General features: G+C 52.7%; 1 protein-coding gene across 4 annotated transcripts in view; it reads left to right on the top strand.

Annotated features, from left to right (window-relative positions):
- LOC146058941 (transcription factor COE3-like) overlaps window positions 1-26,814 on the top strand; it is a 169,324-nt gene that overhangs the window by 49,809 nt on the left and 92,701 nt on the right. For all 4 annotated transcript variants that reach the window (XM_083171306.1, XM_083171236.1, XM_083171191.1 and 1 more), the window contains exons 2-6: window positions 9,361-9,517; window positions 10,671-10,734; window positions 11,953-12,008; window positions 12,737-12,810; window positions 19,274-19,342. In XM_083171306.1, the coding sequence (XP_083027432.1) occupies window positions 9,361-9,517; window positions 10,671-10,734; window positions 11,953-12,008; window positions 12,737-12,810; window positions 19,274-19,342 (420 nt within the window). The remainder of the gene's footprint in view (window positions 1-9,360; window positions 9,518-10,670; window positions 10,735-11,952; window positions 12,009-12,736; window positions 12,811-19,273; window positions 19,343-26,814) is intronic.

Below are 26,814 nucleotides of genomic sequence, written 5' to 3'. Positions count from 1 at the left end.
GACCCTACCACTAGGGGGCTCCCAGCAGTATGTAGCTGCCCAGCGCAGGTAGCTCTCTGTGTGCAGACCGATCAGACATACGTATAGGGAAGTTACATGACCCCACCACTAGGGGGCTCCCAGCAGTATGTAGCTGCCCAGCGCAGGTAGCTCTCTGTGTGCAGACCGATCAGACATACGTATAGGGAAGTTACATGACCCCACCACTAGGGGGCTCCCAGCAGTATGTAGCTGCCCAGCGCAGGTAACTCTCTGTGTGCAGACCGATCAGACATACTGTGTATAGGGAAGTTACATGACCTCACCACTAGGGGGCTCCCTGTAGTATGTAGCTGCCCAGCGCAGGTAGCTCTCTGTGTGCAGACTGGTCAGACATACTGTGTATAGGGAAGTTACATGACCTCACCACTAGGGGGCTCCCAGCAGTATGTAGCTGCCCAGCGCAGGTAGCTCTCTGTGTGCAGACTGGTCAGACATACTGTGTATAGGGAAGTTACATGACCTCACCACTAGGGGGCTCCCAGCAGTATGTAGCTGCCCAGCGCAGGTAGCTCTCTGTGTGCAGACCGATCAGACATACTGTGTATAGGGAAGTTACATGACCCCACCACTAGGGGGCTCCTAGCAGTATGTAGCTGCCCAGCGCAGGTAACTCTCTGTGTGCAGACCGATCAGACATACTGTGTATAGGGAAGTTACATGACCTCACCACTAGGGGGCTCCCAGCAGTATGTAGCTGCCCAGCGCAGGTAGCTCTCTGTGTGCAGACCGATCAGACATACTGTGTATAGGGAAGTTACATGACCTCACCACTAGGGGGCTCCCAGCAGTATGTAGCTGCCCAGCGCAGGTAGCTCTCTGTGTGCAGACTGGTCAGACATACTGTGTATAGGGAAGTTACATGACCTCACCACTAGGGGGCTCCCAGCAGTATGTAGCTGCCCAGCGCAGGTAGCTCTCTGTGTGCAGACCGATCAGACATACTGTGTATAGGGAAGTTACATGACCCCACCACTAGGGGGCTCCCAGCAGTATGTAGCTGCCCAGCGCAGGTAGCTCTCTGTGTGCAGACTGGTCAGACATACTGTGTATAGGGAAGTTACATGACCTCACCACTAGGGGGCTCCCAGCAGTATGTAGCTGCCCAGCGCAGGTAGCTCTCTGTGTGCAGACTGGTCAGACATACTGTGTATAGGGAAGTTACATGACCCCACCACTAGGGGGCTCCCAGCAGTATGTAGCTGCCCAGCGCAGGTAGCTCTCTGTGTGCAGACTGGTCAGACATACTGTGTATAGGGAAGTTACATGACCCCACCACTAGGGGGCTCCCAGCAGTATGTAGCTGCCCAGCGCAGGTAACTCTCTGTGTGCAGACCGATCAGACATACTGTGTATAGGGAAGTTACATGACCTCACCACTAGGGGGCTCCCAGCAGTATGTAGCTGCCCAGCGCAGGTAGCTCTCTGTGTGCAGACCGATCAGACATACTGTGTATAGGGAAGTTACATGACCTCACCACTAGGGGGCTCCCAGCAGTATGTAGCTGCCCAGCGCAGGTAGCTCTCTGTGTGCAGACCGATCAGACATACTGTGTATAGGGAAGTTACATGACCTCACCACTAGGGGGCTCCCAGCAGTATGTAGCTGCCCAGCGCAGGTAGCTCTCTGTGTGCAGACTGGTCAGACATACTGTGTATAGGGAAGTTACATGACCTCACCACTAGGGGGCTCCCAGCAGTATGTAGCTGCCCAGCGCAGGTAGCTCTCTGTGTGCAGACCGGTCAGACATACTGTGTATAGGGAAGTTACATGACCCTACCACTAGGGGGCTCCCAGCAGTATGTAGCTGCCCAGCGCAGGTAGCTCTCTGTGTGCAGACCGATCAGACATACTGTGTATAGGGAAGTTACATGACCCCACCACTAGGGGGCTCCCAGCAGTATGTAGCTGCCCAGCGCAGGTAGCTCTCTGTGTGCAGACTGGTCAGACATACTGTGTATAGGGAAGTTACATGACCTCACCACTAGGGGGCTCCCAGCAGTATGTAGCTGCCCAGCGCAGGTAGCTCTCTGTGTGCAGACTGGTCAGACATACTGTGTATAGGGAAGTTACATGACCCCACCACTAGGGGGCTCCCAGCAGTATGTAGCTGCCCAGCGCAGGTAGCTCTCTGTGTGCAGACTGGTCAGACATACTGTGTATAGGGAAGTTACATGACCCCACCACTAGGGGGCTCCCAGCAGTATGTAGCTGCCCAGCGCAGGTAACTCTCTGTGTGCAGACCGATCAGACATACTGTGTATAGGGAAGTTACATGACCTCACCACTAGGGGGCTCCCAGCAGTATGTAGCTGCCCAGCGCAGGTAGCTCTCTGTGTGCAGACCGATCAGACATACTGTGTATAGGGAAGTTACATGACCTCACCACTAGGGGGCTCCCAGCAGTATGTAGCTGCCCAGCGCAGGTAGCTCTCTGTGTGCAGACCGATCAGACATACTGTGTATAGGGAAGTTACATGACCCCACCACTAGGGGGCTCCCAGCAGTATGTAGCTGCCCAGCGCAGGTAGCTCTCTGTGTGCAGACTGGTCAGACATACTATGTATAGGGAAGTTACATGACCCCACCTCTAGGGGGCTCCCAGCAGTATGTAGCTGCCCAACGCAGGTAGCTCTCTGTGTGCAGATTGGTCAGACATACTGTGTATAGGGAAGTTACATGACCCCACCACTAGGGGGCTCCCAGCAGTATGTAGTTGCCCAGCGCAGGTAGCTCTCTGTGTGCAGACCGATCAGACATACTGTGTATAGGGAAGTTACATGACCCCACCACTAGGGGGCTCCCAGCAGTATGTAGCTGCCCAGCGCAGGTAGCTCTCTGTGTGCAGACCGATCAGACATACTGTGTATAGGGAAGTTACATGACCTCACCACTAGGGGGCTCCCAGCAGTATGTAGCTGTCCAGCACAGGTAGCTCTCTGTGTGCAGACCGATCAGACATACTGTGTATAGGGAAGTTACATGACCCTACCACTAGGGGGCTCCCAGCAGTATGTAGCTGCCCAGCGCAGGTAGCTCTCTGTGTGCAGACTGGTCAGATATACTGTGTATAGGGAAGTTACATGACCTCACCACTAGGGGGCTCCCAGCAGTATGTAGCTGCCCAGCGCAGGTAGCTCTCTGTGTGCAGACTGGTCAGACATACTGTGTATAGGGAAGTTACATGACCCCACCACTAGGGGGCTCCCAGCAGTATGTAGCTGCCCAGCGCAGGTAACTCTCTGTGTGCAGACCGATCAGACATACTGTGTATAGGGAAGTTACATGACCCCACCACTAGGGGGCTCCCAGCAGTATGTAGCTGCCCAGCGCAGGTAGCTCTCTGTGTGCAGACCGATCAGACATACTGTGTATAGGGAAGTTACATGACCCCACCTCTAGGGGGCTCCCAGCAGTATGTAGCTGCCCAGCGCAGGTAGCTCTCTGTGTGCAGACCGATCAGACATACTGTGTATAGGGAAGTTACATGACCCCACCACTAGGGGGCTCCCAGCAGTATGTAGCTGCCCAGCGCAGGTAGCTCTCTGTGTGCAGACTGGTCAGACATACTGTGTATAGAGAAGTTACATGACCCCACCACTAGGGGGCTCCCAGCAGTATGTAGCTGCCCAGCGCAGGTAGCTCTCTGTGTGCAGACTGGTCAGACATACTGTGTATAGGGAAGTTACATGACCCCACCACTAGGGGGCTCCCAGCAGTATGTAGCTGCCCAGCGCAGGTAGCTCTCTGTGTGCAGACTGATCAGACATACTGTGTATAGGGAAGTTACATGACCTCACCACTAGGGGGCTCCCAGCAGTATGTAGCTGCCCAGCACAGGTAGCTCTCTGTGTGCAGACTGGTCAGACATACTGTGTATAGGGAAGTTACATGACCCCACCACTAGGGGGCTCCCAGCAGTATGTAGCTGCCCAGCACAGGTAGCTTTCTGTGTGCAGACTGGTCAGACATACTGTGTATAGGGAAGTTACATGACCCCACCACTAGGGGGCTCCCAGCAGTATGTAGCTGCCCAGCACAGGTAGCTTTCTGTGTGCAGACTGGTCAGACATACTGTGTATAGGGAAGTTACATGACCCCACCACTAGGGGGCTCCCAGCAGTATGTAGCTGCCCAGCGCAGGTAGCTCTCTGTGTGCAGACTGGTCAGACATACTGTGTATAGGGAAGTTACATGACCTCACCACTAGGGGGCTCCTAGCAGTATGTAGCTGCCCAGCGCAGGTAGCTCTCTGTGTGCAGACTGGTCAGACATACTGTGTATAGGGAAGTTACATGACCCCACCACTAGGGGGCTCCCAGCAGTATGTAGCTGCCCAGCACAGGTAGCTCTCTGTGTGCAGACAGGTCAGACATACTGTGTATAGGGAAGTTACATGACCTCACCACTAGGGGGCTCCTAGCAGTATGTAGCTGCCCAGCGCAGGTAGCTCTCTGTGTGCAGACTGGTCAGACATACTGTGTATAGGGAAGTTACATGACCCCACCACTAGGGGGCTCCCAGCAGTATGTAGCTGCCCAGCGCAGGTAGCTCTCTGTGTGCAGACCGGTCAGACATACTGTGTATAGGGAAGTTACATGACCCCACCTCTAGGGGGCTCCCAGCAGTATGTAGCTGCCCACCGCAGGTAGCTCTCTGTGTGCAGACCGATCAGACATACTGTGTATAGGGAAGTTACATGACCCCACCACTAGGGGGCTCCCAGCAGTATGTAGCTGCCCAGCGCAGGTAGCTCTCTGTGTGCAGACCGGTCAGACATACTGTGTATAGGGAAGTTACATGACCCCACCTCTAGGGGGCTCCCAGCAGTATGTAGCTGCCCACCGCAGGTAGCTCTCTGTGTGCAGACCGATCAGACATACTGTGTATAGGGAAGTTACATGACCCCACCACTAGGGGGCTCCCAGCAGTATGTAGCTGCCCAGCGCAGGTAGCTTTCTGTGTGCAGACTGGTCAGACATACTGTGTATAGGGAAGTTACATGACCTCACCACTAGGGGGCTCCCAGCAGTATGTAGCTGCCCAGCGCAGGTAGCTCTCTGTGTGCAGACAGGTCAGACATACTGTGTATAGGGAAGTTACATGACCCCACCACTAGGGGGCTCCCAGCAGTATGTAGCTGCCCAGCGCAGGTAGCTCTCTGTGTGCAGACCGATCAGACATACTGTGTATAGGGAAGTTACATGACCCCACCACTAGGGGGCTCCCAGCAGTATGTAGCTGCCCAGCGCAGGTAGCTCTCTGTGTGCAGACTGGTCAGACATACTGTGTATAGGGAAGTTACATGATCTCACCACTAGGGGGCTCCCAGCAGTATGTAGCTGCCCAGCGCAGGTAGCTCTCTGTGTGCAGACCGGTCAGACATACTGTGTATAGGGAAGTTACATGACCCCACCACTAGGGGGCTCCCAGCAGTATGTAGCTGCCCAGCGCAGGTAGCTCTCTGTGTGCAGACAGGTCAGACATACTGTGTATAGGGAAGTTACATGACCTCACCACTAGGGGGCTCCCAGCAGTATGTAGCTGCCCAGCGCAGGTAGCTCTCTGTGTGCAGACTGGTCAGACATACTGTGTATAGGGAAGTTACATGACCCCACCACTAGGGGGCTCCCAGCAGTATGTAGCTGCCCAGCGCAGGTAACTCTCTGTGTGCAGACCGATCAGACATACTGTGTATAGGGAAGTTACATGACCCCACCACTAGGGGGCTCCCAGCAGTATGTAGCTGCCCAGCGCAGGTAGCTCTCTGTGTGCAGACTGGTCAGACATACTGTGTATAGGGAAGTTACATGACCCCACCACTAGGGGGCTCCCAGCAGTATGTAGCTGCCCAGCGCAGGTAACTCTCTGTGTGCAGACCGATCAGACATACTGTGTATAGGGAAGTTACATGACCCCACCACTAGGGGGCTCCCAGCAGTATGTAGCTGCCCAGCGCAGGTAGCTCTCTGTGTGCAGACTGGTCAGACATACTGTGTATAGGGAAGTTACATGACCCCGCCACTAGGGGGCTCCCAGCATTATGTAGCTGCCCAGCGCAGGTAGCTCTCTGTGTGCAGACTGGTCAGACATACTGTGTATAGGGAAGTTACATGACCCCACCACTAGGGGGCTCCCAGCAGTATGTAGCTGCCCAGCACAGGTAGCTCTCTGTGTGCAGACAGGTCAGACATACTGTGTATAGGGAAGTTACATGACCTCACCACTAGGGGGCTCCTAGCAGTATGTAGCTGCCCAGCGCAGGTAGCTCTCTGTGTGCAGACTGGTCAGACATACTGTGTATAGGGAAGTTACATGACCTCACCACTAGGGGGCTCCTAGCAGTATGTAGCTGCCCAGCGCAGGTAGCTCTCTGTGTGCAGACTGGTCAGACATACTGTGTATAGGGAAGTTACATGACCCCACCACTAGGGGGCTCCCAGCAGTATGTAGCTGCCCAGCGCAGGTAGCTCTCTGTGTGCATTGACATCAGATTACAGCAGGCGGCTTTCCCAGGAACGGCATCAGACTGACTGCTCAGTAATCAGTAATTCCCCAGTATATTCATAGACTTACAGCTGATTGCTGTGAAGAGCTCTCTGCCTGCGAGTGGCTGTAAACAGCCTGGTAACGTCGCTGAGAAGGAAATTGCTGCTGTCAGATCTTCTGGAGCGAAGCAAATCAGCCATGGAAATGTGTAGTATAATATTGTTACACGGGTAGGAGGCCGCTGAGGCGTGCACTGACAAGTAATGAGGTGTATACTGTGTACATACAGCGCAGGGGTAATGCCTGGTGGTGACCCCTCAGTGGGCGATGGGGTGTTTCCTGTCCAAGCACAGACATCAGTCACTGAGCTCACACCATCCCAAGTCCCATAATCAGACTGCACCCTGTATAGAGTCCCCTTAATGTCTTGCAGCATTGTGTGAGCACATGTCCCCCTCAGGAGGTGATTCGGGTGCAGGGATGAGTGCACGTCCCCCTCAGGAGGTAATTCGGGTGCAGGGATGAGCACGTCCCCCTCAGGAGGTAAATCGGGTGCAGGATGAGCGCACGTCCCCCTGAGGAGGTAATTCGGGTGCAGGGATGAGCACATGTCTCCCTCAGGAGGTAATTCGGGTACAGGGATGAGCTCATGTCCCCCTCAGGAGGTAATTTGTGTGAAGGGATAAGCACATGTTCCCCTGAGGAGGTGATTCGGGTGCAGAGATGAGCTCATGTCCCCCTCAGGAGGTAATTTGTGTGAAGGGATAAGCACATGTTCCCCTGAGGAGGTGATTCGGGTGCAGAGATGAGCACATGTCCCCCTCAGAAGGTAATTTGGGTGCAGGAATGAGTGCACGTCCCCCTGAGGAGGTGATTCGGGTGCTGAGATAAGCACATGTCCCCCTCAGGAGGTGATTCGGGTGCAGGTATGAGCACATGTCCCCTCAGGAGGTAATTCGGGTGCAGGGATGACCACATGTCCCCCTCAGGAGGCAATTCGGGTGCAGGGATGAGTGCACGTCCCCCTCAGGAGGTAATTTGGGTGCAGTGATGAGCACGTCCCCCTCAGGAGGTGATTCGGGTGCAGGGATGAACACATGTTCCCCTGAGGAGGTGATTCGGGTGCAGGGATGAGCGCACATCCCCCTCAGGAGCTAATTCGGGTGCAGGGATGAGCTCATGTTCTCCTGAAGAGGTGATTCGGTTGCAGAGATGAGCACATGTCCCCCTCAGGAGGTAATTTGTGTGCAGGGATGAGTGCACGTTCCCCTCAGGAGGTAATTCGGGTGCAGGGATGAGCACATGTCCCCCTGAGGAGGTGATTCGGTTGCAGGGATGAGCACGTCCCCCTCAGGAGGTAATTCGGCTGCAGTGATGAGCACGTCCCCCTGAGGAGGTGATTCGGTGCAGGAATGAGCACGTCCCCTTCAGGAAGTAATTCGGGTGCAGTGATGAGCATGTCCCCTTGAGGAGGTGATTCGGGTGCAGGGATGAGCGCCGTGGGCACCCATGATCCTGTCACTTGCTCACTGGTTGACCTGCAATGTAGGACCGCTATTAGAGAAAAGTATTTTTCTGTAATTCTCTTTAGCTGCCTGCCCTGAATCTGTAGAGAGTAGACATCACTGAGCTCTAATCCTGAACAACACAGAGGGATTTATTCTGTTGGAAAAATAACCATATATTAAGATAATTTGGTACTTGTGTATTATAACGGCGCCCGATTTCATCCAAATCGCATCCGATTTATCGGCCGATTTTCTGCCGATTTGATCTGCGATGCGATTTTGCGTCCGATTTTTTGCCGATTTTCGGCCATTTCCTGATGATTTGCATGTTATTCCATCCTTGCACACCCCCAGGTACTATGCGATGGTATGCGATGTGATTTTCGGGAAAATGCCCCTGATTGTACAATTAAATATCGCATAGCAACGCATACCAGCAAGTGGCATGCGATGCAATGTGATTTGCAATGTTAAATGCACCCCCATTGTTAACGCCACCCCCACTATCAATGCCAACCCGAAGCGTGGCGACCTTTTCATACCCCCACTATCCACGTCGGCGTGGAGTTGATTTTAGATAGTGTGGCGAGCGCAGCGAGCCACCGAGCCCGAAGCGTGGCGAGCGGACGCGGATTACTTTACATGTATTCCGCGTCCCCTCGCGGGGCTCGCCACGCTTCGGGCTCGGTGGCTCGCTGCGCTCGCCACACTATCTAAATTCAGCTCCACGCCAACGTGGATAGTGGGGGTATGAAAAGGTCGGAGGACGCGTACCGCCGCCCCTCGCGGGCTCGCTACGCTCGCCACGCTTCGGGTTGGCGTTGATAGTGGGGGTGGCGTTAACAATGGCTGTGCATTTAACATTGTAAGCACCCATCAGGGTGATTGTACAATTACATATCGAATCGCTTCACATGCATCGCATGGCATGCATCACATGCCACTATATTGCATGTGATGCACTACGATGGAAATCGGGGGTGTGCAAGGTGTGCAATAATGGAACAGCATGCAAATTGGCACATCTAGGGAAATTAAGGTTCCTTATTGCAGCTTATTGAGGCATTAAGGAATATATATTCTCAGCTGCTGGCTGCAAATGATAATTAATTGAGTTTTTTTTTTAAATAAAAGCTCAGAGAGAGATAAAATTGGAAGAGAAAGTACCAGCCAATCAGCTTCTGCCTTACATGCTACAACCTGTGTTTAAAACATGACAGAAGTGGATTGGTTGGTACATTATCTCTCATAATTCTATCTCTCTTTGTTACCCCTCCTAATGCTAATGATGCCACTCACTATCCCCGCTGTCTCTCTTTACAGTGGTATTGGCCTGGCCAGAGCTCACTTCGAGAAGCAACCGCCTTCAAACCTCAGAAAATCCAACTTCTTCCATTTTGTTCTTGCACTATACGATCGCCAGGGACAGCCAGTGGAGATCGAGAGGACATCTTTTATTGACTTTGTGGAAAAAGACAAAGTAAGGCATGTCCGAGCATCTCCTATTTCATATAATATCCCTCCTTCCAGGTGTAAGAATGCAGGGTTATGTATCTGCTTAGCTTTATCACCTTCATCTGAAACACAGTATGCTCTCCATCCAAGCCGTACAGTTAAAGGGACACGCATTGGAAAAACATTCAGATTTTGTTGGAAATATGTAACCCTGCATTCCAACTCAACAAAGGGTGTAGACTCCGTCACATGGGCTTGTCCACCAGAGGGCAGTCAGGTGTGAGTCGGAGAGCTCCATTTCTTTAAGAGGAAACCACAAGCTTTGGTTGTCCCTGCCCAAGACTTTCAGGTTTGTGGAAGTGATTTACATCCGCAGCTAAGGACTTTGACTTCCATCAATCCACAAAGGTCAACTGGAAGACCTTCAGTTGTTGCTACATCCACAGGACCAACATCATATGATTACAGTTTATATGCACAACACTATAGCCTGGGGTAATAGTTAAGGATCTGGCAGCCTATTCAGTAATCATGGTCGTTATCGGAGACTATTCAGGAATGAAAGCGCTGACCTGCAATGGACACTGCTACATGATACCACTTTCCCATTGGCTCATAAAGGTCTTGTGAAAATGTTTATGGACAGATCGTGAAAGTGAACTTGCATTAACGAAAAGCAAAACCTTTGGCGCAGACAATGCATACATTCCCCAATCCCCGGCTGTGAAGCATAGTAATAGGATTACCAAATTTGAACCAGCTCTGACGAATTACACATACCTGTATTACATAATAAAAAAATTCTAGGTTACGAACGTGAAAAACATTTCTTTCCCCCGGCAAGTCCCTCGCAGTGAATACATGAAAAAGTAGGCTTATGCTCGAGTATATATGGTAATATGTTTGAAAAAGAGGCCGATAATATTCATTATTCTCTTGTGGGGGCATTATCATATTATTATATTATTAGTGGCAAAACTATTGTCTACTTTTATAAGGAGGACATTTATGATATGTGTCTGCTTTATATGGATGACCTTGCAAATGGGGTAATAAAATGATATATAATAAATATATAAATGGATTACAGCTGTATAAGATAGAATGTTATATCTTACTTGCTGCTCATCCATTTCATGCACTAGTTGATGTCCTAATGATTGTTTTGCATATCACAGGAGCAGAGTGGTGAGAAGACGAACAATGGGATACACTACAGACTGCAGCTCCTCTACAGCAATGGTGAGTGTGCCACCAGCACCCAGGCACGACTAATCAATGCTTGCATGGGCCCTGGAACTCAGTCAGTAAGCATTAAAATATTCACTGGGTTCCTAGGCATCACTAATCAACATCTCTATGTGCCCCAGTGATCATACCTGAGCAGTAAATGGGTAAGGGGCATCAGCAGTCAGCTCCCTTATAAGCCCTGATTCAGTTCTGCATGGAGTGCATTAGTATGTATTCATTTATTTTAGTGTTTCATTTTTTTTTAATCTTTAATCTTAATTTTTTAATTACCTATTCTGGGGATGGCCATGGGTACCAGATTTAGGCCCACTTTTATTAATGGGTATATCAGGCATTAAAAATAACAAAACACCATATATGGGATGGAGCCTTTAATGCAAATCCAGTGCTCTATGATGTATTTTTGGTTCATGTTGGAAACACATTTCTTCTTAAATTAAAAATGAAAAAAAAAAATTTGAACTTGACATACCATTGCAACTATTGAACTTAAAAGGATAACATCCTCATTGAAAAATTACTATGAATAATTATCTATTAATAATTACCATATCAATTTTTTTATTTTGTTTACAAGATCGCAAGATGCTAAATGTTTAAATATACCATTTATCATAGTGCATTTGAATCGTTACTTAGATAACATACATAATACACTATTCTGGACCCCTGGCCCCCTCTCTAATGGCTGCCCTCCACAAAGTGTTTCTGTAACATAGCTGCATATATCACATTATCATCACTGTCCCCAGGACTGATGTACATAAGACACAGTGGGGAGAGTGACTGCACCCATTACAGTATGGTGATATTTATCTCTAGGAAACACAGTGGGGAGAGTGACTGCACCCATTACAGTATGGTGATATCTATTTTTAGGAAACACAGTGGGGAGAGTGACTGCACCCATTACGGTATGGTGATATCTATCTCTAGGAAACACAGGGGTTATTTACTAAGATGGCTGCTCTGTTCACTTAATCAGATTATATCTACTGTCTTCTAGAAGGTGCTAAATAAATAAACAGTGGATTCTGATTGGTTGCCCATAGCAACATCCCATCTTTATCAGATATCCAGTGACACTGAGTTTATCGGGCCACGTTACAGTAAATATATCCTATGACTTCCATGCTGACCTCTGTATCATGTATATATACTTACCGGATGAGGCTCATCAGACTGATGTGAAACTTTTTCTGTGTGCAGGTCTCAGAACGGAGCAGGATCTATATGTGCGACTCGTGGACTCCATGTCCAAACAGGTAACTGTTACCCTATAATATTACCCTCCCCCATGCCTCACCTTACACACACCGGGGCTGATTCAGACGCATTCATTACGGGCCAAATTCAGCCCCATCCCCGATGGTCTGGGATTGCACATGAACAAATATAGAAGGGGCCGGGAAGGGGGCTTAAGCGTAAAAAAACTGTGGGCATTGTAGCTGCAATAATGCCTGCTTGGGGGCTAGAAGAATCAGTCCAGGCTGACTTTTTCTTAGCGAAGGCAGGAGGAATCATGTAAGCGAGGGGATTTGCCCTGCTGGGGAAGGGGGAGGGGTTTTGACAGTGGGCGGCGTTTACCTGTTCGCTAGGCTGTGAACATAGTGGCTGCAATGTGTGAGTAATTAGTGAGCAACTTGCCATAGTTCTATAATACCCTAAGGAATTCCAAGGCTGCTATGAGAGTAGCACTAAGTCTATACAAGTCTATGGTATAATGATGGCCCATCCTCAGTATAATGCATAGTTGCCTTACAGTATAATACACTAACATCATCAGGCAAATAATGTAAAGAAGAAATATCAGATTATCATATACAAAATCAATGCGTAGGTTTTGTTTTCTTCATGTCTCCAGGACATAGGAAGGGCACAGAGCAGCGCGTCTCACTGCTGGGGACACTGGTGTGGTTGGTCCTAGCTGGCAGATAATATATACGTGTGTAATGTGTCATATAACAACAAGTCCTAAATCTCTTGGTTCCAGGCAATCATCTATGAAGGACAGGACAAGAACCCAGAGATGTGCCGCGTCCTCCTTACGCATGAGATTATGTGCAGGTGAGATGGGTACGGAACAGTAGATAATGAAGTTACTGACGAATGACTTAGGTGCAGGCATTTCGCTAGGATATTACTGCCCACAAAGTCTAAGCAGATGGACTACAGTGTAGATTACCACTGGCAGCATTATTGTGTAATAGGCAGACACAATAACCTATAGAGGCCTCTGCTCCAGCTGTTACTTATTGTGCGTCGCATGCAGGCTTGCTGGGACTTGACTGATTTTTAGCTACAAATTGGTCTATGTTGACCGGATGCGTTCTCCCGCAGATCTTTTGCTAAATCTTCTGATCTTACATGCCGCATGAAAGATCAAAAGATTTTGCACAAGGAACGTAATAGGAAATAGGAACGTACCGCCGGCGGCAGGAGCACTTGGAAAAAAAAAAACCTCAAACAAAATTAATGGGTAGCCACTGATTGTCTGAGACCTCTCTCAGACAATCGTTGATTGACAGAGAGGTCTCAGCCAATCAATGGCTTTCTATTCATTTATTTGGGATTTTATTTTTTTGAAGTGCTCTGCTCCCGCCACTGGCACTGCGCCGCTGCCCGGCAGCGTCTTATCCTGCCCTGCTCCCTGGTTGCTTGCGCCACCCCTCCTGCTCCCTCCCGCCCTGCTCTATGGTAGCCGGCATCCCCCACCCGCTGCCGTCCCCAACCCGGCTCCGGGCTGCACATAACATTTAGAAAATCTTATGTGCAGCCAGTCCGACTTACCGACTCCAATCTGATGCATTGGGTCGGAAGTGATGTCTACATGTGCGATTTGGGCAGATTTCACAGCCTGATTCATCCGAATCGGGTGAAATCGTTCCCAAATGGTGTAGTGTATGAGGGCCTTTCAAGAAATCAATGGTGAAGATGTGCGCTTGCCTGAAATCTTTTGTCCAGGATGGACAAAAGATTTCAAGGCTAATTTATGCGCACATCTTATGATCACAGATCTTTCTAGTGTGTGGGCACCTTTAGAATTGGCAAGCTGTTATCCTGAGAACCTGTCTACCTGCTACAAATAAAGAACCAATGTATATATATATATATATATATATATATATATATATATATATATATATATATATATATATATATATACAGTAGATGGATATATAAATAGATGATATACATATAGAGTTCCATATCACAGATACAGTATTGGGCTTTGTGTTCAGGGTAATTGCCCATGTAATACAGCTATTAGCGTTTATATTTCAGGTGTCCTCACTTTATATAATAGATATTTGAGCTTTGTATTATAGGTAACTGAAATGTGGATTGTTGTTACTTGGGCTTTTTATTGCTCATTATTGTGTTCACTGTATATATCCCACATGTTGTCTTCTCCTCGGAGGTCCGTGGGCAGCTGTTGCGGCACTCCTCGCTGGGTGCGGTCAGTATCAGCCGCTGAACAATACACAAAGAATGCGTCCTCTGTGCAGTACTGTAGCTGGCGTGGATTACACAGAGGACGTGGGAGGCTGGGAGGGGTGGGCTGTGGGTTTAGCTGTGTAATGCTGTGGAAAGTAAAATTCTGGAAACAGTTTGCTGGCAAATGACCTGCACTGATGATATATCGGCACTTATACAGTATGGGCATGAGTCTCACTGAGGAAATGCAGCAGCGTAGATTGGCCAACGCCTTCCCTGTAAATGCAGTGGAGGGACAATACAGTGATACAAGTAGGGAGGGCGGAGGGGACAATACAGTGATACATGTGGGGAGCGCGGAGGGAGGATACAGTGACACGCGTAGGATGGGCGGAGGGAGAATACAGTGAGACACGTAGGATGGGCGGAGGGACGATACACTGACACACCTAGAGAAGGTGGAGGGATGATACAGTGATACATGTGGGGATGGTGGAGAAACAATGCAGTCATACAAGTAGGGAGGGCGGAGGGACGATACAGTGATACATGTAGGATGGGCGGAGGGACAATACAGTGATACAAGTAGGGAGAGCGGAGGGAGAATACAGTGATACACGTAGGATGGGCGGAGGGACGATACACTGAAACACCCAGAGAAGGTGGGGGGACGATACAGTGATACATGTGGGGATGGTGGAGGGACAATACAGTGATACACGTAGGGAGGGTGGAGGGACGATACAGTGATACACGTAGGATGGGTGGAGGGACAATACACTGACACACCTAGAGAAGACAGAGGGACGATACAGTGATACAAGTAGGGAGGGCGGAGGGACGATACAGTGATACACGTAGGATGGGTGGAGGGACAATACACTGACACACCTAGAGAAGACGGAGGGACGATACAGTGATACATGTGGGGAGCACGGAGGGAGGATACAGTGACAAACGTAGGATGGGCAGAGGGACGATACAGTGATACATGTGGGGAGCACGGAGGGAGGATATAGTGACACATGTAGGGAGGGAGGAGAGACAATACAGTGATACACGTAGGATGGGCGGAGGGACGATACACTGACACACCTAGAGAAGGCGTGTGGACGATACAGTGATACATGTGGGGAGCACGGAGGGAGGATACAGTGACAAACGTAGGATGGGCAGAGGGACAATACTGTGATACATGTGGTGAGCGCGGAGGTAGGATACAGTGATACACGTAGGATGGGCGGAGGGACGATACAGTGACACACCTAGAGAAGGCGGACGGACAATACAGTGATACACGTAGGATGTGCGGATGGTGGTGGGGGGCTGGCAGTGCAGGGCAGCTGCTTTAGAAGTGGTGGGGGGGCGGCTGGCAGCGCAGGGCAGCTGCTACAGAAGTGGGGGGGTGGCTGGCAGCACAGGGCAGCGGCTACAGAAGTGGTGGGGGGGGCGGCTGGCAGCACAGGGCAGCTGCTACAGAAGTGGTGGTGGTGGGGGGCGGCTGGCAGTGCAGGGCAGCTGCTATAGAAGTGGTGATGGGGGGCGAATGACAGTGCAGGGCAGCTGCTACAGAAGTGGTGGTGGGGGGCGGCTGGCAGCACAGGGCAGCAGCTACAGAAGAGGTAGTGGTGATGGTGGGGGGCGGCTGGCAGCACAGGGCAGCTGCTATAGAAGTGGTGGTGGGGGGCAGCGCAGGGCAGCTGCTATAGAAGTGGTGGTGGGGGGCGGCTGGCAGCACAGGGCAGCTGCTATAGAAGTGGTGGGGGGGGCGGCTGGCAGCACAGGGCAGCTGCTACAGAAGTGGTGGTGGTGGGGGGCGGCTGGCAGTGCAGGGCAGCTGCTATAGAAGTGGTGATGGGGGGGCGAATGACAGTGCAGGGCAGCTGCTACAGAAGTGGTGGTGGGGGGCGGCTGGCAGCACAGGGCAGCGGCTACAGAAGTGGTGGGGGGGGCGGCTGGCAGCGCAGGGCAGCTGCTACAGAAGTGGTGGTGGTGGGGGGCGGCTGGCAGTGCAGGGCAGCTGCTACAGAAGTGGTGGTGGTGGGGGGCGGCTGGCAGCGCAGGGCAGCTTCTATTGAAGTGGTGGTGGTGGTGGGGGGGCGTCTGGCAGCGCAGGGCAGCTGCTATTGAAGTGGTGGTGGTGATGTGGGGGCGGCGGGCAGCGCAGGGCAGCTGCTACAGAAGTGGTGGGGGGGGGGCGGCTGGCAGCGCAGGGCAGCTGCTATAGAAGTGGGGGGGGGCGGCTGGCAGCGCAAGGCAGCTGCTATAGAAGTGGGGGGGGGGCGGCTGGCAGCGCAAGGCAGCTGCTATAGAAGTGGTGGTGGTGGGGGGGGGGCGGCTGGCAGCGCAGGGCAGCTGCTATAGAAGTGGGGGGGTGGCTGGCAGCGCAGGGCAGCTGTTACAGAAGTGGTGGGGGGGGCGGCTGGCAGCGCAGGGCAGCTGCTATAGAAGTGGGGGGGCGGCTGGCAGCGCAAGGAAGCTGCTATAGAAGTGGTGATGGTGGGGGGGGGGGCGGCTGGCAGCGCAGGGCAGCTGCTATAGAAGTGGGGGGGTGGCTGGCAGCGCAGGGCAGCTGCTACAGAAGTGGTGGGGGGGGCGGCTGGCAGCGCAGGGCAGCTGCTATAGAAGTGGGGGGGCGGCTGGCAGCGCAGGGCAGCTGCTACAGAAGTGGTGGGGGGGGGCGGCTGGCAGCGCAGGGCAGCTGCTATAGAAGTGGGGGGGCGGCTGGCAGCGCAAGGCAGCTGCTATAGAAGTGGGGGGGGCGGCTGGCAGCGCAAGGCAGCTGCTATAGAAGTAGTGGTGGTGGGGGGGGGGCGGCTGGCAGTGCAGGGCAGCTGCTATAGAAGTGGGGGGGGGCGGCTGGCAGCGCAAGGCAGCTGCTATAGAAGTGGTGGTGGTGGTGGGGGTGGCTGGCAGCGCAGGGCAGCTGCTATAGAAGTGGGGGGGGCGGCTGGCAGCGCAGGGCAGCTGCTATAGAAGTGGGGGGCGGCTGGCAGCGCAGGGCAGCGGCTACAGAAGAGGTGGTGGTGATGGTGGGGGGCGGCTGGCAGCGCAGGGCAGCTGCTACAGAAGTGGTGGTGGTGGGGGGCGGCTGGCAGCGCAGGGCAGCTTCTAATGAAGTTGTGGTGGTGATGTGGGGGCGGCTGGCAGCGCAGGGCAGCTGCTACAGAAGTGGTGGGGGGGGGCGGCTGGCAGCGCAGGGCAGCTGCTATAGAAGTGGGGGGGGGGGGCGGCTGGCAGCGCGAGGCAGCTGCTATAGAAGTGGGGGGGGCGGCTGGCAGCGCAAGGCAGCTGCTATAGAAGTGGTGGTGGTGGGGGGGGGCGGCTGGCAGCGCAGGGCAGCTGCTATAGAAGTGGGGGGGGGCGGCTGGCAGCGCAGGGCAGCTGCTACAGAAGTGGTGGGGGGGGGCGGCTGGCAGCGCAGGGCAGCTGCTATAGAAGTGGGGGGGCGGCTGGCAGCGCAAGGCAGCTGCTATAGAAGTGGGGGGGGGGCGGCTGGCAGCGCAAGGCAGCTGCTATAGAAGTGGTGGTGGTGGGGGGGGCGGCTGGCAGCGCAGGGCAGCTGCTACAGAAGTGGTGGGGGGGGGTGGCGGCTGGCAGCGCAGGGCAGCTGCTATAGAAGTGTGGGGGGGGCGGCTGGCAGCGCAAGGCAGCTGCTATAGAAGTGGTGGTGGTGGGGGGGGGGGCGGCTGGCAGCGCAGGGCAGCTGCTATAGAAGTGGGGGGGGGCGGCTGGCATCGCAGGGCAGCTGCTATAGAAGTGGGGGGCGGCTGGCAGCGCAGGGCAGCGGCTACAGAAGAGGTGGTGGTGATGGTGGGGGGCGGCTGGCAGCGCAGGGCAGCTGCTACAGAAGTGGTGATGGGGGCGGCTGGCAGCGCAGGGCAGCGGCTACAGAAGAGGTGGTGGTGATGGTGGGGGGCGGCTGGCAGCGCAGGGCAGCTGCTACAGAAGTGGTGGTGGTGGTGGGTGGCTGGCAGCGCAGGGCAGCTGCTACAGAAGTGGTGGTGGTGGTGGTGGGGGGCGGCTGGCAGCGCAGCTGCTACAGAAGTGGTGGTGGTGGTGGTGGGGGGTGGCTGGCAGCGCAGGGCAGCTGCTACAGAAGTGGTGGTGGTGGTGGTGGGGGGCGGCTGGCAGCGCAGGGCAGCTGCTACAGAAGTGGTGGTGGTGGTGGTGGGGGGTGGCTGGCAGCGCAGGGCAGCTGCTACAGAAGTGGTGATGGGGGGGGGGCGGCTGGCAGCGCAGGGCAGCTGCTACAGAAGTGGTGATGGGGGGGGGGGCGGCTGGCAGCGCAGGGCAGCTGCTACAGAAGTGGTGATGGGGGCGGCTGGCAGCGCAGGGCAGCTGCTACAGAAGTGGTGATGGGGGCGGCTGGCAGCGCAGGGCAGCTGACGTTTGTTCCTGTTGTCTTCCATCTGCTGCTTGAAGTGACATCTCTGGTGGCCTGCCGAGACCTCCAGCCTGGTAACTGTCACTAGCACCTCCACGTGTTTGTCCCACAGGCAGAGCGCCAGGGGAACGTGTTACTATAACAAATATAATGAGGAGCGGATGAGTGGGGAGAACCTCAGGGGATTACACCGTGACATCACTCGTATCTCGTATAACGGGTGCAGAGAAATGAAGGATTGATACTTACCAGACAGTCACCATGATGACATAACAGTAATATTAGCACTGGCGTTAAAGCACAGGCTTCTTCAATGCAGGCAGCCAATTAAAATGCAGCACCGGCTGGTGTGCCAATCAGAGCTTGTGTACCGGCAGCCGATTTGATTGGCTCAAAAGCCATTGAAGAAGCCTGTGCTTCGGGACCTTCTGAGGACTGAGCAGGCAGCAAAGTGTTGCTGTGGGCAAAATGAGCTGTCCAGGCCCTTCCAGAGGCCAAAGCCTGTGACAGCTGTACCCACAACACCCCCCTGTCGGCGGCCCTGCATGCACTGTGTGGGGTCCTGAGGACCAAGTTTGAGAACCTGTGCCCTAGAGAAGCATATGGGCTTCTTTCTGCATTCAGCACAGAAAGGGATCCAATCAGATCCCTCCCATGTCACCTGCGATCCAGGATCTGATTGTATTTTCTGCTATTCAATTACAGCCGCTGCTGTGACAAGAAGAGCTGCGGGAATCGCAACGAGACCCCCTCAGACCCGGTCATCATAGACAGGTAAGGTGTGCCATGTTATATACTAGCCGCAGGTGGAGCGGACTTTATACCACATGGTAAGGTGTGCCATGTTATATACTAGCCGCAGGTGGAGCAGACTTTATACCACATGGTAAGGTGTGCCATGTTATATACTAGCCGCAGGTGGAGCGGACTTTATACCACATGGTAAGGTGTGCCATGTTATATACTAGCCGCAGGTGGAGCGGACTTTATACCACATGTGCCATGTTATATACTAGCCGCAGGTGGGGTGGACTTTATACCACATGGTAAGGTGTGCCATGTTATATACTAGCCGCAGGTGGGGTGGACTTTATACCACATGGTAAGGTGTGCCATGTTATATACTAGCCGCAGGTGGAGCGGACTTTATACCACATGGTAAGGTGTGCCATGTTATATACTAGCCGCAAGTGGAGCGGACTTTATACCACATGGTAAGGTGTGCCATGTTATATACTAGCCGCAGGTGGGGTGGACTTTATACCACATGGTAAGGTGTGCCATGTTATATACTAGCCGCAGGTGGAGCGGACTTTATACCACATGGTAAGGTGTGCCATGTTATATACTAGCCGCAGGTGGGGTGGACTTTATACCACATGGTAAGGTGTGCAATGTTATATACTAGCCGCAGGTGGAGCGGACTTTATACCACATGGTAAGGTGTGCCATGTTATATACTAGCCGCAGGTGGGGTGGACTTTATACCACATGGTAAGGTGTGCCATGTTATATACTAGCCGCAGGTGGGGCGGACTTTATACCACATGGTAAGGTGTGCCATGTTATATACTAGCCGCAGGTGGGGCGGACTTTATACCACATGGTAAGGTGTGCCATGTTATATACTAGCCGCAGGTGGAGCGGACTTTATACCACATGGTAAGGTGTGCCATGTTATATACTAGCCGCAGGTGGGGTGGACTTTATACCACATGGTAAGGTGTGCCATGTTATATACTAGCCGCAGGTGGGGTGGACTTTATACCACATGGTAAGGTGTGCCATGTTATATACTAGCCGCAGGTGGGGTGGACTTTATACCACATGGTAAGGTGTGCCATGTTATATACTAGCCGCAGGTGGAGCGGACTTTATACCACATGGTAAGGTGTGCCATGTTATATACTAGCCGCAGGTGGAGCGGACTTTATACCACATGGTAAGGTGTGCCATGTTATATACTAGCCGCAGGTGGACCGGACTTTATACCACATGGTAAGGTGTGCCATGTTATATACTAGCCGCAGGTGGGGTGGACTTTATACCACATGGTAAGGTGTGCCATGTTATATACTAGCCGCAGGTGGAGCAGACTTTATACCACATGGTAAGGTGTGCCATGTTATATACTAGCTGCAGGTGGAGCGGACTTTATACCACATGGTAAGGTGTGCCATGTTATATACTAGCCGCAGGTGGAGCGGACTTTATACCACATGGTAAGGTGTGCCATGTTATATACTAGCCGCAGGTGGAGCGGACTTTATACCACATGGTAAGGTGTGCCATGTTATATACTAGCCGCAGGTGGAGCGGACTTTATACCACATGGTAAGGTGTGCCATGTTATATACTAGCCGCAGGTGGGGTGGACTTTATACCACATGGTAAGGTGTGCCATGTTATATACTAGCCGCAGGTGGAGCGGACTTTATACCACATGGTAAGGTGTGCCATGTTATATACTAGCCGCAGGTGGGGTGGACTTTATACCACATGGTAAGGTGTGCCATGTTATATACTAGACGCAGGTGGAGCGGACTTTATACCACATGGTAAGGTGTGCCATGTTATATACTAGCCGCAGGTGGAGCGGACTTTATACCACATGGTAAGGTGTGCCATGTTATATACTAGCCGCAGGTGGGGTGGACTTTATACCACATGGTAAGGTGTGCCATGTTATATACTAGACGCAGGTGGAGCGGACTTTATACCACATGGCAAGGTGTGCCATGTTATATACTAGCCGCAGGTGGAGCGGACTTTATACCACATGGTAAGGTGTGCCATGTTATATACTAGACGCAGGTGGAGCGGACTTTATACCACATGGTAAGGTGTGCCATGTTATATACTAGCCGCAGGTGGAGCGGACTTTATACCACATGGTAAGGTGTGCCATGTTATATACTAGCCGCAGGTGGAGCGGACTTTATACCACATGGTAAGGTGTGCCATGTTATATACTAGACGCAGGTGGAGCGGACTTTATACCACATGGTAAGGTGTGCCATGTTATATACTAGACGCAGGTGGAGCGGACTTTATACCACATGGTAAGGTGTGCCATGTTATATACTAGCCGCAGGTGGAGCGGACTTTATACCACATGGTAAGGTGTGCCATGTTATATACTAGCCGCAGGTGGACCGGACTTTATACCACATGGTAAGGTGTGCCATGTTATATACTAGCCGCAGGTGGAGCAGACTTTATACCACATGGTAAGGTGTGCCATGTTATATACTAGCTGCAGGTGGAGCGGACTTTATACCACATGGTAAGGTGTGCCATGTTATATACTAGCCGCAGGTGGAGCGGACTTTATACCACATGGTAAGGTGTGCCATGTTATATACTAGCCGCAGGTGGAGTGGACTTTATACCACATGGTAAGGTGTGCCATGTTATATACTAGCCGCAGGTGGAGCGGACTTTATACCACATGGTAAGGTGTGCCATGTTATATACTAGCCGCAGGTGGAGCGGACTTTATACCACATGGTAAGGTGTGCCATGTTATATACTAGCCGCAGGTGGGGTGGACTTTATACCACATGGTAAGGTGTGCCATGTTATATACTAGCCGCAGGTGGGGTGGACTTTATACCACATGGTAAGGTGTGCCATGTTATATACTAGCCGCAGGTGGAGCGGACTTTATCCCACATGGTAAGGTGTGCCATGTTATATACTAGCCGCAGGTGGAGCGGACTTTATACCACATGGTAAGGTGTGCCATGTTATATACTAGCCGCAGGTGGGGTGGACTTTATACCACATGGTAAGGTGTGCCATGTTATATACTAGCCGCAGGTGGAGCGGACTTTATCCCACATGGTAAGGTGTGCCATGTTATATACTAGCCGCAGGTGGAGCGGACTTTATACCACATGGTAAGGTGTGCCATGTTATATACTAGCCGCAGGTGGGGTGGACTTTATACCACATGGTAAGGTGTGCCATGTTATATACTAGCCGCAGGTGGAGCGGACTTTATACCACATGGTAAGGTGTGCCATGTTATATACTAGACGCAGGTGGAGCGGAATTTACAGCACGTTATAATTCATATGCCACACACATGACTAGCGTTCTCTCCTGATTGTATCCTCTTGGGGTAACACTATTAATAGCTGATTGACTTCATACTGAGACAACATGGTTGGGGCAGTGGTTAGTATTGCTGCCTGACAGGTCTGAGTTCTTGATAAGTGTGGGGTTTGTATGTTCTCCCATGTTACTTTCCACAGCCCGTGGACATGCTGGCAGGTTAGTTGGCTGCTGACAGTACATGACATTGTGTGATGCGGAACATACAGTAGAGTGTAAGCTCCACTGGTGCAGGGACCTGTGTGAATGGCCCAGTACTCTGTAATGCGCTACGGCATCTGTGTGCGCTATATAATATGTATTACTATGTAATGGCGTCTGTCCTGTACAGGGTGGTATTTGCAGATGCCTCACATTGCAGTCTGTGCTCTGTCCTGGCACTGCCATGCTCCGTGCCCCCCCCCCCCCGGGCTGCATGTGGTGGCCGGGGGTGAGGAGGTGGACGGTGCCGATCAGCGGAAGGATTTGGGAGAATTGTGGCCATCTGGGCACTGCCCGTTTCTGCTTCCCATTGGCACCGTTCCTGGGGGCTCACACTCAGGGGTATGGGGCATTGGGTCAACACTATTAATGTCAACACAAGAAAAAGTTGATACAAGCATTAGGTCGACATGGGTTTTTCACATTTTTGTCCCATATGTCAACATAGTCGACATGGACACCGCCCTCCACGCCCTAGTGGATGGTAGAACATGAAGTACCGCCTGTCGGCACATGTCGGCTCAAAACAACCCCCATGAAAAACCCCAAGTCGACCTTTTAACTGTTGACCTTCCCAATGTCGACGTAATACTTGTGTCAACCTTTTCCCTGTGTCGACCTAAGGCCTGTCAACCTTCCGTGGTCGACCCAATGTATGTGCCGTATACCCAGAGAAGGAGGTGGATCCAGAGGAGAAGCACCAACTGCCAGTGAGTGTGTAATGGCAGTTGGTGGCAGTTGCTGTGCCTCCCCTCTGGATCCGCCACTGGTGTGTGCCCCCTCCTGATTCGTGGTACTCGCCATGACCAGCCGGAGGCCACGTGGATCTGACACTACAAAAGACTTGTGTCAAACTTTTCATGTCATGTCAACTTTTTGCTTGTGCCGGCCCTTCCTGTGCAACCTTGTGCACGTCGACATTTTGTTATCGTCCTGTCGCTGATCTATCTAGGGATCTCCTGGTCGACGTTGTGGTTCGTGATCCGATGTTGCGTCCTCAGACTACTAATGCAAGCCGGAGGCATCCAATGCCTCGTGCCTCATTACCATATCCGTGCATCACACCAGCCGCCCCTGGCCCAGGGTGTGGCATATGTGTGTAATATATATTATACTATCTCTTATATATTTAGCCAGATCTGTCACATCCCCTGTGTATATAACGTTCCCGCCCAGCGGGATACACAAACCTGCCTCCCCCCCCCCCCCCCCCCCCCCCCCTAGCGAAAAGACCAGTGTTCTATGTATATAACGTTCCCGCCCAGCGGGATACACAAACCTGCCTCCCCCCCCTAGCGAAAAGACCAGTGTTCTATGTGTATAACGTTCCCGCCCAGCGGGATACACAAACCCACCCCCCCAGGGAGAAGACCAGTGTTCTATGTGTATAACGTTCCCGCCCAGCGGGATACACAAACCCGCCCCCCTAGCGAAAAGACCAGTGTTCTATGTGTATAACGTTCCCGCCCAGCGGGATACACAAACCCGCCCCCCTAGCGAAAAGACGGGTGTTCTATGTGTATAACGTTCCCGCCCAGCGGGATACACAAACCTGCCTCCCCCCCCCCCCCCCCCTAGCGAAAAGACCAGTGTTCTATGTATATAACGTTCCCGCCCAGCGGGATACACAAACCTGCCTCCCCCCCCTAGCGAAAAGACCAGTGTTCTATGTGTATAACGTTCCCGCCCAGCGGGATACACAAACCCACCCCCCCAGGGAGAAGACCAGTGTTCTATGTGTATAACGTTCCCGCCCAGCGGGATACACAAACCTGCCTCCCCTAGGGAAAAGACCAGTGTTCTATGTATATAACGTTCCCGCCCAGCGGGATACACAAACCCGCCCCCCTAGGGAGAAGACCAGTGTTCTATGTGTATAACGTTCCCGCTCAGCGGGATACACAAACCCGCCCCCCCCCCCCTAGCGAAAAGACCAGTGTTCTATGTATATAACGTTCCCGCCCAGCGGGATACACAAACCCACCCCCCCAGGGAGAAGACCAGTGTTCTATGTGTATAACGTTCCGCTCAGCGGGATACACAACCCCCCCCCCCCCCCCTAGCGAAAAGACCAGTGTTCTATGTATATAACGTTCCCGCCCAGCGGGATACACAAACCCCCCCCCCCAGGGAGAAGACCAGTGTTCTATGTGTATAACGTTCCCGCCCAGCGGGATACACAAACCCGCCCCCCTAGGGAGAAGACCAGTGTTCTATGTGTATAACGTTCCCGCCCAGCGGGATACACAAACCCACCCCCCCAGGGAGAAGACCAGTGTTCTATGTGTATAACGTTCCCGCCCAGCGGGATACACAAACCCGCCCCCCTAGGGAGAAGACCAGTGTTCTATGTGTATAACGTTCCCGCTCAGCGGGATACACAAACCCCCCCCCCCCCTAGCGAAAAGACCAGTGTTCTATGTATATAACGTTCCCGCCCAGCGGGATACACAAACCCACCCCCCCAGGGAGAAGACCAGTGCTCTATGTGTATAACGTTCCCGCTCAGCGGGATACACAAACCCGCCCCCCCCCCCCCCCCTAGCGAAAAGACCAGTGTTCTATGTATATAACGTTCCCGCCCAGCGGGATACACAAACCTGCCTCCCCTAGGGAAAAGACCAGTGTTCTATGTATATAACGTTCCCGCCCAGCGGGATACACAAACCCACCCCCTAGGGAGAAGACCAGTGTTCTATGTGTATAACGTTCCCGCCCAGCGTTATACACAAAACCACCCCCCCTAGGGAAAAGACCAGTGTTCTACTCACCCGACCCCCTTGACATCACCTCCCCCCGCCCAGCCAGTGTTACAGTACACGCCCACCATCCACCATTACTCCACAGCCACCAGGTGAGCTGCAGGTCTGCCTGACCCCCCTCTGCCAGCACCCCACCCCGGACCCCCGCAACCCCACCCCGTGATTCGCAGGCCCCCCTTCCCGCGATTCACGGCACCCCCCTACGCCCCCCCTCCCTTCAATCACGGTACCCCTGCGCCCCTCCAGCGATTCACGGCGCTACTCCTGCGATTCACGGCACCCTCGCGCCCCCTCCCGCGATTCACGGACCCCCCGCAACCCTCCTCCCGCGATTCACTGACCCCCACAACCCCCCTCCCGCAATTTGCGAACCCCCCCTTCCCGCGATTCACGCCCCCCTCCCGCAACTCGCTGACCCCCGCCCCCCCCCTCCCGCTATTTGCAGACCCCCCTGACCCCCTTCCGACAATTCCACCCCCCAGCGGACCCCCGCGACCCCGCTCCTGCATGAGAGAATGGGGGATCCTGTACCATCACAAGCAGGTGCCTCCCCTAGGTGGGAAATCCGGCCCTTGCTGCAGGTTCCCCCACTGCCAGAAGTGTCCCCACGGTCCTCTGCACCAGAGCCACAACTTTTATCAATGTCTTGCCCACATACCACTATTATACAGCCTCCTGCTCTCATGCACGCTCACTCCCTCCCAGTGCGAGGAGACGCTCACCCACTGCCGGGAGCTGCATACTGTCCCCCACCCTCCTCCAGTTATAGGGATGCCCATCGACCATCAATGATTTCAAATCATTGATGGTTTATGGCCGATGTTGAATACTTTTGCCATCAATGTGGTTTCCAGATGGTTTCCCTACATCGATGGCAAAGGAGAACCGATCAAGTTTCAATTTTTTTTATGGTGCCGGGACACGGAGCATAGATCCGGCCCCCCCACACCCGACAGTCCCGCCACCGAGTTCTGATTGTCCCACGGCCTATTCAGTCAGATATAATGGATGACCATCGATAGCTACAACAATCGAAGGTTATCCAAGTAATATTTTACTACTATCAATGGCAGGGTGCAAAATCGCCATCAATGCCAACCATCGATGGCGTCTGCACTAATGCCCATGCCTACCCCTCATGCCCACACACCTCTATCACTGCCC

Source organism: Crinia signifera, chromosome 1 (genome assembly GCF_055691185.1).
Source record: "Crinia signifera chromosome 1, ASM5569118v1, whole genome shotgun sequence".
Lineage (NCBI taxonomy): Eukaryota > Metazoa > Chordata > Amphibia > Anura > Myobatrachidae > Crinia > Crinia signifera.
Note: the sequence above shows the minus strand (reverse complement) of the source record. Positions and strands in the feature narration are given on the sequence as shown.